General features: G+C 32.2%; 1 protein-coding gene across 1 annotated transcript; it reads right to left on the reverse strand.

Annotated features, from left to right (window-relative positions):
* Nucleotides 1–4,207: 4,207 nt before the first annotated feature.
* LOC139525262 (uncharacterized) lies at nucleotides 4,208–12,435 on the reverse strand. Its single transcript, XM_071320462.1, has 2 exons — nucleotides 11,559–12,435; nucleotides 4,208–8,927 (listed from the first exon to the last, which is right to left on the reverse strand). Exons 1-2 carry the CDS (start codon nucleotides 12,433–12,435, stop codon nucleotides 4,264–4,266), a joined length of 5,541 nt encoding a protein of 1,846 aa, XP_071176563.1. The 3' UTR covers nucleotides 4,208–4,263.
* Between the last annotated feature and the right edge of the window lie 1,455 nt (nucleotides 12,436–13,890).

The following is a 13,890-nucleotide window of genomic DNA, read 5'->3' on the forward strand; positions in this document are numbered from 1 at the left end:
CATATAAAATATTCATATAATAAAATATACGTCTAGAACTCTTGACTTGTCTTAAGCTTATTAGGTCCTATTACAATTATTGATTCATTGGGTCATAAAGAGTTACGACCATCACAAAATTAAGTTACGTCCATCCTGAACATTTTTGTTGTTTTATTTACGACCATCATGCTCGAATTATTGAATGACTATTTTACGAAAATTGGAATGTTTTTATCTATCAAATTTTGTTTCAATATCAACGCACTGACAATTAGTATGTATGAGACAAGCGGTTTGGCTCAAATAAATCTTTTACTGCACAAAAATCGGAGAAAAAAAATTTATCCCTAGAGCTGTCTCCCATTTTCGAATGTCGTAACTTAAACATCCGCTTACCACCAGTGAGTTAGTATTTATCCTGTAATAAAGCCATCGATTGTACAAATAATTTTTAGCTTTCTACGATAATGTACTTTGAATATTGTTTTTATTTGTATAACTATTAATTAAAAGCATCTTAAATATTACTGTTTTACACATATGCACATTCATGATGGCTCTACAATCTTTCGATACTTGTATTTTGGCATTGCATAAGGTAGTGTTTTTTTTTCTCTGACTGTTTATGGCGTCATTACGCAATATCTATTAGATGTTGGATGTGCACTTATTGATATTTTAGTCTACGATGCATGATTCTTTATTTAATTAGCTATTATTGTCTTTGAACTAGCTACTAGTAACTGTGAGTACTCTTAGATCTGTAATAAGTTGTTTTTTGTTTGCTAGAGGGATTATAAATACCCTGCCATGTCCGATTTGTGTTTTTGAAGATGTTTCCTTCTTTCTTTCGGATGAGTTAAGCCCTTTGGTTGATTTTCATTGTGTGTTCTTATGTTGTGCATTACCACTGTCCCAGTTAAGGGAGAAAGCTTGGCGCCGACAAACTAGTTTTACCCAGCCACATTCTGTATGCGCTATCCAAAGTCAATGTTATTCAGTGGTTGTCGTTTAATACTGTTTATCATATTTGTTGTTTTTTTTTGTCATTTTCTGTTTACATCAATCTCATAGTTTTCTCATTTTTTGTTTTACATTTTTAATTTCGGGGCCTTTTATTGCTGACTTTGCGGTATGGGTTTTTCTATTTGTTGGAGGACACACGATGAAGTATAGTTTTAAAAGAGGGAGGAAAGATTCCAGAGGTACATTCAAACTCACTGGTCGAAAATAAACTGACAATGTCATGGTTTAAAAAGAAAAAAACAAACAGACAAATAGTAGTACACAAAACACAACATAGAAAGCTAAAGACTGAGTAACAAGACACTTATCAAAAAGGGGTGTTCCTAGGTGCTCTGGAAGGGTGAGTCGATCCTGATCCACATGCGGCACCCGTCATGGTAGTAGAAACCCGGATATAAATCTAATTCGGTAAGTCACATTCGTGAAAAGGGAACAGGATTGTGGTTACCATATTAGGAACATATCCGCTTTCATCTGTGAAACAGATATGTCATTGTGTTCCTTGTGGAAAGTTGTCTTATTGCATATTTTAATATTGAGTACTCTCAGATCGGTTCTTAGTGTTTATAGGTGTTTTTGTTATTTGGATTGTTTTTTTTGTTTTTTTTTTTGGGGGGGGGGGGGCTTTGTTTTGATCAAATAAGTTATGCCACTCTCTGTATGTGTCCGTTACAAGTCATGAACTTGTAATTCATATCTTATTTGATTTTCGTTTGCTGTTTTGTAAAATATCAGATCGTTGTTTTCTCGTTTTTATAGTTGTACATGTTGTCATACCGGCGCCTTTTATAGCTTCGGATGCGGTAGAATTTTGGGTTTTTCTCATTTGAGAAGATCGTACGATGGCCTAAAGACGTGAATTAGACTCTTTTATTGAATGTCGATATATTAAAATGAACTCATAATAGTAAAACCGCGCATAATGACAAAATTTGTATAAGATTTAAAGATATTTTGTAATTGTTAAGCGGTGGTACAATAGGCACCAAAAGATAAGAACGACAAGCCAAAATAAAAAAGGTACAGATGCAGAACCTTTATAGCTACATGATCCCAATGAAATATTAACCAGCTAACGGCTACAAATAAAATATAAAAAAAAACTTTCCTAGCATTTTACCTACATAAATTAAGAAACAATGGACCTGTAAAGGAGTCTAGAACTTAGTTGACAAATATTGACAAAATAGAAATAGTAAATTGTGATATGAGTGTCAATTAGACAACTCTTCATCCAAGTTCCAATATGTATAAAGTAAACAATTATAGGTCAAAGTACGGCCTTCCAAACGGAGCCTTGGCTCACACCGACCAGCAAGGTATAAAGTGCCTGAAAATGGCTAGTGTAAAACAATTCAATCAGGAAAACCTATGGTATAATCTTTACAAAAAAAAAGAGAAACGAGAAACACTTATTAACCACATCAACAAACGACAACCACTGATGAACATGTTCCTGACGTAGGACAGCTGCGCTGAATCAATCACATTTTAAACGTAGGCAGTGACATTTATCAAAGGTTGACGACTTTCGTACACCAAATTTACAAAATTTGGGATGAACAAATCTTTACTTGCAAATGCTACTCTCATGAATGCCATAACTTACAATTAATGTTAGTCATGTCCTTCAAAGCACCTTCACCTGTAAATGTTTTTTTCAGGTGAAGCTAGATTTCTTACTTTCTCGTCTATTGAAATAATGAACAATTTGTTACGTACAAGCATGTTTCGATCGTGTAAGACAATAACAATCAAAACCAAGGAGTAAACAAAGACGCACAAAACCAAAGAACATTTACATCAACAGTTATAAATAATAGATAAGAAACAACACGAACTGCACTAAAAACCGGGAGTGAAATCAGGTGCTCCGGAAGGGTAGGCATTTCCTGCTCCGTATACGGCATCCGTCGTGTTATTTCTTTGTACAGTTCGGTAAGGATGGAAGGTTATAATGACTGAGGAAGAATATCAGATATGATTTCTGACACACTTTGTCATAATGTGTAAAATCGATAATAATGCTTATTTACAATATTAGTACAAATGATATTCATCAGGGCATTTGACAAATCAAAGTGAAAAAATGTAAATACAATTTGAGTCTAAAATATTCTAATGTCTGGTATTCGATATCTCATTGTCCAAACAATCTTGTGTCCCCTTAGTGACCAGTGGAAACCGTATTTGACTTTATGGATACCTATTTTAGCAAACGCTCAATGTTCCAGTGAAAATTGAAAAAAAATAACAATCGGTAATGTTAGTCATGTTCTTCAAGTATACAAACTGATAAAGAACAAGAAAATCTGCAAGAGAAGGACATAACTAACATTACCGATAACTATATATTTTTCCTGGATATTAAAACAAAATGACGACTTTAAACATATTCTTATTGTTGAATTTTGATTTAGTGTGCGTTTGTAGGGCTGGTGATTTGTTACAATGATTAATGATGAATGGAATGAGATTAAGATCAATGCAGCCCTGCCATTTATTAATAAGAATAGGTAAAATAGTTATCAAAGGTACCAGGTTTATAATTTAATACGCCAGACGTGCGTTTCGTCTACATAAGACTCATCCGTGACGCTCAGATCAAAAAAGTTATAAAACCAAACAAGTACAAAGTTGAACAGTATTGAGCACCCAAAGTTGTGCCGAAAACATTGATTTTTTGATTCATTTCAATTCTTTATGAATAGGACTTTGAAAACTTGATATTGACCAAAGAATCATCGACATGAAGTCAGGATTAAGTAATCCTTACCTGACTAAAATTGCAAATCATTCTATACCTCAAAATAGAAAGGTGTTCTTGATAGGGAATTATTTTCAGCAGATCTTTTTATGATGACTTAACGTTGATCTCTGGACTATAAAATTAAGTCATATCAACTGAATCCTATCGGAAGAATTATGTGCCATTATTATAACTGATATATTAGTCATATCAAGTGAAAGGGTCATAAAATGTAGAACCTTTTGCATATTTTATTTTATCTTTGAGGATTGAAATATGGTTAAGAGCTTTATACCAATGTCAGACAGAAACTTCGTTCGAATCTTGATTTTGTACAAGCCTATTATATGTGTAAAACTCTTTTAATATACAACATATAAACTATTTACAAATAGCTCAGCTTTTATTTGTGATAATCAATTATTAATATTCCACAACAAACTACAAATTTACTATAAATTTTAAAATCTTATTGAAAGTTCTCATATATCTTAGCCTATGTCTGTCTAAATACATATCGTGCTAAATTCCAAAAACTTGTACAACTTGCGATTATTTACATTTTTGAATTTCAAAAAAATTTGAAAATCATCTGTAAAGCGAATTTGTGATTCTTTCAACCACAAGTGGTGAAGTGAAGAGCGCATCTTTAATTTGCTGAAATGTCTGTAACGTGTTCCATAAACATCATAGAATAAATCAGAAATCATTACTGGTGTATTTTTTATATGTGAATTCATTTTCTTCTTTACCGACGTAAGTAATTTCACATAATAAAAGTCTTCATCATCAGCTCCGAACAACATCAATTTTCTCATCAAATAATATGCTTTATTCTGGACCGTTTTAAAACAAATATGCTTCTTGTTGACTGATAAGCGTAAATTGTGCATCGTAGTTTGTACTTTAGAAGTCAGATAGCCCATCTCAGATTTCAGTTTAAAATGAAGATTGTCCACTTCAGTTCCCATTGTAGAGAATACTGTCGCATGATTCATAAGATAAATTAATTTGCGTAATGCAAAATATGTGGCCTTTTTGAACTTCCACGAATGATGAATGGGTAAATGTCTATTTTTTAGAATACATTTTATAATTTGATTTTGTATTATTCTAGTGTATATGTATCTATATCGCAGGAGACAAGTCCAATCGTGCTCTTTTAAAGGTTTGTAATTATCTATCATATGAAAAAGAAGCACATTTTCTGAACTTGTCTTAGGTCTTTTTAGCTTAAATTTTAATTTTCTCAACCAATGGACAATTCTTTTTTGATTGTAGATATTTGCAATATACATTGGTGTTATCCCAAATTTATCCTCACAACGTAAATAATCTAAACCATAGGTTTCTTCAACTGTTTTCAAAAACGTAAAAAGACCTTTAGCAGCAGCAATGTGCACTAATCCAAATTCTTGACTTTTTGAGTCACACAATAGACTAATAACAAGTTGTTTTTTATTCTCATCTGTATACAAAAGAAATTTTGTTATTCCATCAAAACTTATAAGATGACTATAATCGAATGAAACGTCTTGATTTCTGATCGAAGATACATATCGAATCGTATGAAGGCGTGACCCACGTGTATAGTAAGATGGTGTGATACCATTGTCTGTATATGGTGAATTGTAAATGTATATTTCTAGAGCTGTTTTGTTATCTTTGGAGACTTGCCAAAGGTTCATTCCTCGCTCGACAAAAAATTGTATCGTCATCAAATGTGCCCCCATGATAGATCTATGAAGTAGATTATATCCTTGGTCATCGAAGCATTCATCCAAATATTTTGCAGAATATTTTTTGAAAAGAGGATTGAGAATATGAGAACAGAATGTCCATTGAATGTTTCTGTCGTTTTGTACTATTTCATGAAGAGCACTTTTCTTTCCATCACAACGAAGTGCGTTGTCTGTGTTTAGTAATAACTCGGTAATATATAGCGAATTTGACATGGATAATAAAAAGGGTATTTCAGTAGACCTTTCCATAATATGCATTACTTGCCGTTCTGCGTATACATTCATAATAAGAATCGGATATATTCTTGATTTATTTATGGATATCTCAAGTAGTTCACTTATATTAACCCCAGAAAAGTTTTCCATTTTATAGAAATACTGGAACAGAGTGAGTATAAAATACTCGTGTGGAGAAAGTAAAACCGAAAAGTTTGCTTTACAGCTAACAAAGAAAACATCAGTCAAGCTGCAGTTGTCAGGAATTCTAATTGCCTCAAAAGATTTTCGCCTTGGTAAAGTATCAAATGCTACTTCCAAAGGTGTTCGATTTTGTTGATTTCTTTGCATTAATAACAGGTGCATTTTTTCTTTAAATATCTTTGAATCACGTATCAGGGAAAATGCCCAGTAATTTCCTGCTTTCGAAGCGTAATGAAGAAAGTTGTTTTTTGATTTATCAGTATGTAGTAAATTATGATGAAACTTGATGACTACTACAAATAAAGAAAAGGTGAAATCATCTCTACCAAGTCTGTCAATTTTAACTAAGTCATCAGTGCTTAATGATTTATTTAAACCATACTGTACAATTGAGTGCCCCTGGTTATCTACTACATCAGGTATAATTGGCAGGTAAGTCTCATTCATCTTTTGCAAATATTGATGTAGTACGAATGACTGGCAATGTGCTGCCAAATGAAAAGGAGTAGAGCCATTGACTGACCTGGACAATAAATCTAGAGGAAGCATCTTTTCGAATACAAAAAAATTTATAAATTTGTAACTCCCATGACAAAAAGCGTAATGAAGTGGAGTACAACCTTCCTTGTCAAATGTTTCCCAATTTCTGTAATGTTTCTGAAAAACATATTCGATAAGCTGTAAATTATCATATATAGCTAGTAAATGTTCCATTCCAGCATTATAAGGACACTTCTTGGAATTAAAAATATTTTTTTCAAAAACTCCAAGTTTTGTCTGATCAACAGAAATCCCTCTACATTTATGCGATAAGTCTGATGTATCATATAGATATTTGAATATTTCGTTTTGATTATATTTGACCGCAGTGAAAAGAGGAGTAGATCCATCGTAAACACTGCAATTTACTGTTTCAGGACTCTTTTTGGCCAAAATTTTAACGATTTTAATATGTCCGTTTCTCACAGCTATATTTAATGGTGTATCACAAGTTAATAATCTGAAATCATAGACAGATTTCAAAACTGGTATTTCCGACATGTTGAAAACAAAATGTACTAATAACTGCCCATCTTCTTGTTCTTTGTCAGTTAGTATACTTGGTCTCCCAGTAATATTCACAGTACAAGGAAGACACTTTTCTTCGACATAGTTTAGTAAAAGAGCAACGGCTTTCGTGTGTCCATTTTTGGATGCTAAGTATAACGAATGTGAATCTGCAAGAGAACTGTTAATGTTTAGAAAAATTTGTAGTACATGAACATGCCCATTTTCAGCCGCCAATTGAAACGCACAAAGTTTCATAGTATTATGCTGATAAAGTAATGTCAAATTTCTGCGTAATAGTTCTTTCACTATTTTAATATATCCACGTTGTGCTGCGATATGAAGCATGTTATAACCACAAAATAATTCATATTGACACATTGCGCGTTCTCTTTCACCCATAATGTAAAATGGTACAGAACTATGAAGTGTGAACATTATATCAGATCCGTGATCAAGAAGAGCAAATAAAGACTTTTCGTTTCCATATTGGGCAGCAATAAAGGCTGCTTCAGACAGTACGTTCTTAATCCAGCTATGGTTGGCAGTGAATCTTTGATCAGGTGTTTGAAGTTTATTTGGAATTACTAATTTAATAAATAATTTAAGTGTTTTGTAACAATTGACATCCTTTGCTGCTAAATTCAAATACGTAAAATTTGATACAATCTTCTCACTATTCAGTTCTCGAACAAATTCTAATAATATATTTTCATAGTGTGGTTCTCGTGCTTTTGCAGCATGGTAAACAGTCTCTATCAAATTATCCATTTTTGATACATTTAAGCCATTCAGTAAATATTTTGCAAAAAGTTTATGACCATTTTGCGAATCTACATAAAAATTTAAATGTTTTCTTGATTTATCTGTTAGGAAGTCAATTATTGATTTATGCTGAAATGATATATAACCATTTGATATCTTGATGAAATGACGTAGTTCATTGCCTAAAATGCGAGATGCTTTTCTTTTGATTTCTTTTGATAGACCTGCAACATCAAAAAGTTTACTTTCATCAATTTGACTTTGCAAGGAACATAAGACTTCAAATACACTTATAAATTCTTCAAACAAATCTCCTTTCTCACCAAACACTCGCTCGAAGTTCAGCATATATATTTTCTCGAGACTGTCTGGAATAGAATCACAAACATCGATACTTAAATTCTTACAATAATGGAGATACAGTTTGACTTGAAGAAAGTTTCTGCCGGAAATTTCTGTTAGTTTAACCACATCTTCATTTGTCAAATGGTTAACGTTTTCAAGGTATAAACGTATGTCTTGCAAATTATTTTGTTCATATTCCTGTAGATCGATGTGAGTAAGTTCTTTGAATTTATAAATTAATCTTTCTATGTTTCTAGAAGTAATTATGAACTGAAAATTGCGTGGAAAAAATGAAATTTTCTTATACAATAAACCAACTAAATCAATTCCTCCTGAAGTTTCGCATTCATCAATTGCATCTATAATAATAAGATACTTCCGATTATCACATAATTGGTTTAATTTATTCAGAATAGAAAATTCTAAACAGGCTACTGGATCAATTGCACATTTGCCATATAGAAAATCTAGAGCCATATCATCTGAAAGAATCGCATTACCAATCTCTGGAATTGCTCTCACGATTGCACCAGCTAAATTACGTACAAAAACTTCGGGTTTGGACGATAAAATCAAGTCATACCGACACATGTGATAAACAAGTGTGTGCTGCCTTAATGAATACCAGATAGACTTGGATTCTGCACAAACGATATTTGAAACGATGGTTGATTTCCCGAACCCCATATCAGCTGACATTAGTATTCCTCTTCTTTCAGGATCATTGTGAGTTTGTATCTCCTGACGAATCCAAGATCTCTCAATTATGCTTTCCTTGCTTTTTTCCTGGACATATAAATCAAAATCTAAATCACTCTTCCAATATTCACCAAATCGTACGCTTAAACAACCTGTAATTAAAAAGAGTTTAAACACACAATATTTTAATGGACGATTTATAACCATTCAAGCAAATGCACTGAGTCATTTGTAGAAAAAAAGCGCAAAAATTTAATTCTGTTATCTATGATTAGTTATGGTGAATATATATCTGTCAACAGATGTGTGACCTAAGTCGTTTGAATGAATACCTTAAAAGTGAAAAAATTCAACAAGATTGCTATGCCGTAGCAACATCACCTCCACCTTCTTAATACAAATTATTTGTGGTAAAATAGTCAAAATATTGTAAACGTCTCGCTTCTCCCATTAAGTCCAAACAAAATGGCAGTATAATATGAGCTTTCTGCTAAATTGTCCTACATAAAGAATTTATAATCACAGGATGACAATATTGCAATGCTTAATATATAATAAAAGTCCCATAACTATCGTAAAATTGGATGCATCAAATAACGGAAAACTACAATAGAATTTAAAATAGCTAAATCAAAAGTTCAAGCACATGAAGCATTTCCATATGCAAAAAAAATGGTAGATGAAACCTGGTTTTATAGCTAGCTAAACCTCTCACTTGTACGACAGTCACGTGAAAATCCGCACATTGACAACAATACGCGAGTATAACAAACAGTCTTAATAGTTAAAAATATCAAAACAATTCGGGTACAGCAGTTAACATTGTATTATAATTATCTTAAAATCACTATAAAACAAACAATAATGTCAACAAAGAAAAACAAAATGCATGGAGACACTCTATTGACAAAGCACATAAGCAAAAAAGAAAGACAATAATACAAAAAATGACCATAGCGCAATAACACATTGGCGGGATGTATAAAAACTGATCCACGACAAGAAGATATTACAAAAAATAGACTTAAGAGTAAAAGCTACAAAAAATACAAAGACAAATAAAAAGAACACTATAACATATCAAATAAAGATGTCACTAATTAAAATTTATAGTTCAAGACCATCATGTATTATTTGTTAAGTTGATACTGAATATTCATCAATAAGGTCGTGGTATCTTACGATTAAACTTTTTTAGAACAAGGACGAGACGTTCTTTGGCATATCCATGGTTCGTCAACTTTCAAGTCTAAATAACAGCCCTTGAATACCAAATGAGTTCGGAAATGTGTATTCCTTATACAGGAGAAGTTGGTGTATTGCTGCTACGGTGGGGGGAATTTATGAAATTAAAAGCTTCTCGTTTGTCAGAGATTCTGGTACTGAAATGATATATTAATGGAGCCCATCAGAAAAGTTTGGATTGTTAATGCAAAGAACATCATCAATATATCTGATCTTACTTCTTTGATCATGTTTTTGACAAGTGTCCGTAGTATCTACGAACTCACATGAAATTGAGAACATGTCGACAAAGAGAGGCGCACAAAACATACAATTTGTTGATTTTTGATTCATACGTTTGTCCTGCGACCTTTTATTGCATTGTCGTTTATCAATATAAGCGGTGTCAATAGAGGAAGTATAGATATACTGATTGCAATCGTTGAACCCAAGACAGCTCACATGTACGGGAATATACATATTATTCTTGTTTTGAGTGATTGACATCTTTTACATCTAATATTGTGCTTGTGTTTTTCTAAAGTTTGATAAATTAATCTTTTAAATGTCTTAGGTTTTAGGAAGCAGTATAGATGATCCTGTGTTATTTAAAATATCTCCGTCACGTTTGTCCTACACATTTCAACAATATCACACTTTAGTTTGGTTAAAGTAACATTATAAATAAAGCTTTGGGTTTTTCAAGTAATTCATAGGAAAAGGAGGATAAAAAGCTTCCCCGTTTACTGTTGATGTCATGGTATCATAATCATAAGGCAATCTCGAGCAGGTATGGCATTGTTTGTATTGCATGGGATATCCGCGTTTCTTTTTTATAAATGATCTAGCTGCAGAGGTAATGCTTACTTCGTCACAATTGTGAAGACTGCTAAATTTAGAAGACGAGTTTATTCGTAAAATTTATATGTAGAATTTAAACATTATGTTTGCCTGGTAATATCACAAATGGTAATGCGTGAATAGAGAAAACTAAATGAGACCGAAAAACAAAGCCCTAAAGAACGATTACAAATACGGAATACATAAGCAATAGGTAGTGCAATCAAAGAACTGTTTAAAAACTTTTAAACTGTCCGACACAAAGACATGGGTAAAACATAACAGACAAATAAGAAAAACAGTGTACAGAAAGTATTATTATATGAAGACCAGATAGAACAAGCTAAATTAAAAGAAATAAAATAAAAGAATAATAAATGGAGACCGTTATCTGACTAGTAAACACAAAAATGAAATATACGGACATTCCTCGGCATCCACACAAAACGAGCAACCAAACCTTCTATTAATATGAAATATTGTTTCGGTATGATTGCCAATGAGTTGTTAGCAACTATGCAATAATGATGGTGATTATATTTAATTATTTCACAGAACTTATCTCTGAAATAACATCAATATAGGTTTAATTTGATCAAAATCTGCTTAATCATGTTTTCTTTTTTCAGATCATTCCATTTGTCTGAAATAGATACATGTACATGTCAAAAAACAAATACCAGCACCCACAATGATACAACTAAAAAGAAATAATTTACCTTTAACTGGTATTGTATTTTCAGACAATAATCCATACATGATTATACATGTCCATAAAGCTATGGTGGTCAAAAGAAGCAGAATACGTAGAAACTTTGCCAAAAGATTTCTGATATCTAATTGTTCATTGTCGAGGTACTCATAAGAGCTTTGTTTTGCCATTGCAGTATCAAATGTTTCTCCTCTTTCAGCATTCTGGATAATTGCTATTGTGTACTGAACGCTTGGTTTTCTTAAAATTTTCTCTGGTATTTTTTGTGACGTTTTCATTTCTTCCAATAGATGCAAAGCAGCTTTGGAGCTTTGAGTGCATGCTATATCAGGTATTTTTAATAGTGCAATAAAATAATTGAAGCATTGTGATTTTTCAACGTCGTGTAACTCAAGATTATAATTATGAGCAAAACAGTTATTTCGTGAACGCTGAATATTAGCTATTAAATTATCACTTATAATGCAGTTGAATATCCTCAAGTTCCTACAAAGTGACATTACAGCACTTATGTCTTTCAGTACTCCTTGCCGAACGTGTGAGAAGTCTTGCACAAAGACTTTTGCAACCTCTTCATAGGAAATGGGAAAATCAATTGTGTCTAATGTATTCCATTTTATGTTATTCCAATGTTTCTTGTTTCGATTAAACTGTTTGAGTTCCATCTTCCAAGTTTGACAGGTAGAGCACCATCGTGAAAACTCATTTCCATATCTTCTACTACAGTTCACCTTACATTGACCCACTGAACACTTTCTGTATATATTTTGATGTAATCTTTGAAAATGTCCATGAACGAAATCTTGTAATCCATTAACTGTTAATTTCAAGGCAACAGTAACTGACTTATAATTGTCATAATGTTCCTCGTTAATTTGATCCATCGTGTATTAATTACATCCTTGTCTAAAAATACGGATTACGTACGTCATTGAATTGATTGAAATTGTACATTTAAATGTGGAAAATGTTCTAAATGAATGAGTTCTTTATACTCGTATACTATAACCTACCTACTAAGGACATGGATATGTACTTACAACTATTAAATGCACGTATTAGTGATGCACAAAAACTGATAGAAAATCAGCTTGATAGACTAGCTGGTTCACTTGTAACTATAAGCCCAAAACGGTTAAATATATAATTATACTGACACTTGCATAATATTCGTAAAAAGAAATAATATACGATTTCGTCTTATTAAGCTTCTAGCTTATCATGGGTTATCGAATTTTCGCTATTTTGACATTGTGACTGAGCATGGATTCATATGCAGGTGACGCATTCATTGCATGAGACGCTATACCATGTCGATGAACTCAATCTAGCTCGCTCCTTTTTTAGTTAATGCAATTCTGTCAATTTTGTTTGTAACCTTGGACATCAGTAAACTACTTTCCCCTTTATATATATGCACTGGCTACGGTTACATGGAAATGTAACAATAATAAAAATATCATTGTTACATTGGAGACTAATTGCCTGAATGCAAAGTTGGGTGAGGAACCGATTAATTACAAATGTAACAATAATTACTGAGGCTACGGTTACATTACGTTATTGTTACATGAAAAACAGCAATGTACGCTAGATTGATTAAACTTAAATCTTCTATAGTTGCATTGCTTCATTCTTTCATATGTACTAAACAATACTTGTAATTTAATACTGATAAATAATAAAATATTATTATTCAACAAATGGTGTACAACTTGAATAGTTTTACTACGTATTAATGGTTTTGATGTTCTTAAAGATACTACTCAAGATTAAGAGTGTGACCGTCAAAGGCGAAAAATATAGTTCAATGGTTTCACTTTTTTAAAGTATTGAACAGCACACCTACTCTTATTACTGTTATTATACTTTGGACCAATTTTGTTAATGGTGAAAAAAATAAAACTTGGGATGCGTTTTAAACGAAACTGAAACAATATCAAGACATACATTTCATACATCTTTATTACTTGACGCAAATTGATAATCAAAAGCAAAGTTTGCTAACTGTAACTTAAATACTAAGAAATTCTGTATGTACACGTATCCGTGGAGGACGTAATTTCGTTCATCAAAAATGTGTCGGACTTTAAAAACAACTTACTGGATTTGTAGAAATTGTCATTGTAAATAAAAAATTATAGTAAATAAATTGTATGTTATAAATGTATGTAATAAATGTCCTCAACTTTTATTATTTAGTACATATTACTAGTCCCATTGTACATTGCTTTTTTTTTCATGTAACAATAACGCAATTTAATCGTAGCCTCAATAATTATTGTTACATTGTCCATTAAACAGGTCCTTACTCAACCATGCATTCCGGCATTTAGTCT

This window comes from Mytilus edulis, chromosome 5 (assembly GCF_963676685.1).
Source record: "Mytilus edulis chromosome 5, xbMytEdul2.2, whole genome shotgun sequence".
Lineage (NCBI taxonomy): Eukaryota > Metazoa > Mollusca > Bivalvia > Mytilida > Mytilidae > Mytilus > Mytilus edulis.

Bases quoted from the DNA above. Each gene is read 5' to 3' on its own strand.
- LOC139525262 (XM_071320462.1), bottom strand. From the start codon at position 12,435: ATGGATCAAATTAACGAGGAACATTATGACAATTATAAGTCAGTTACT. The intron at 8,928-11,558 runs GTAAATTATTTC...TTTTAATTACAG, and splicing joins AAATACAATACCAGTTAAAG to GTTGTTTAAGCGTACGATTT.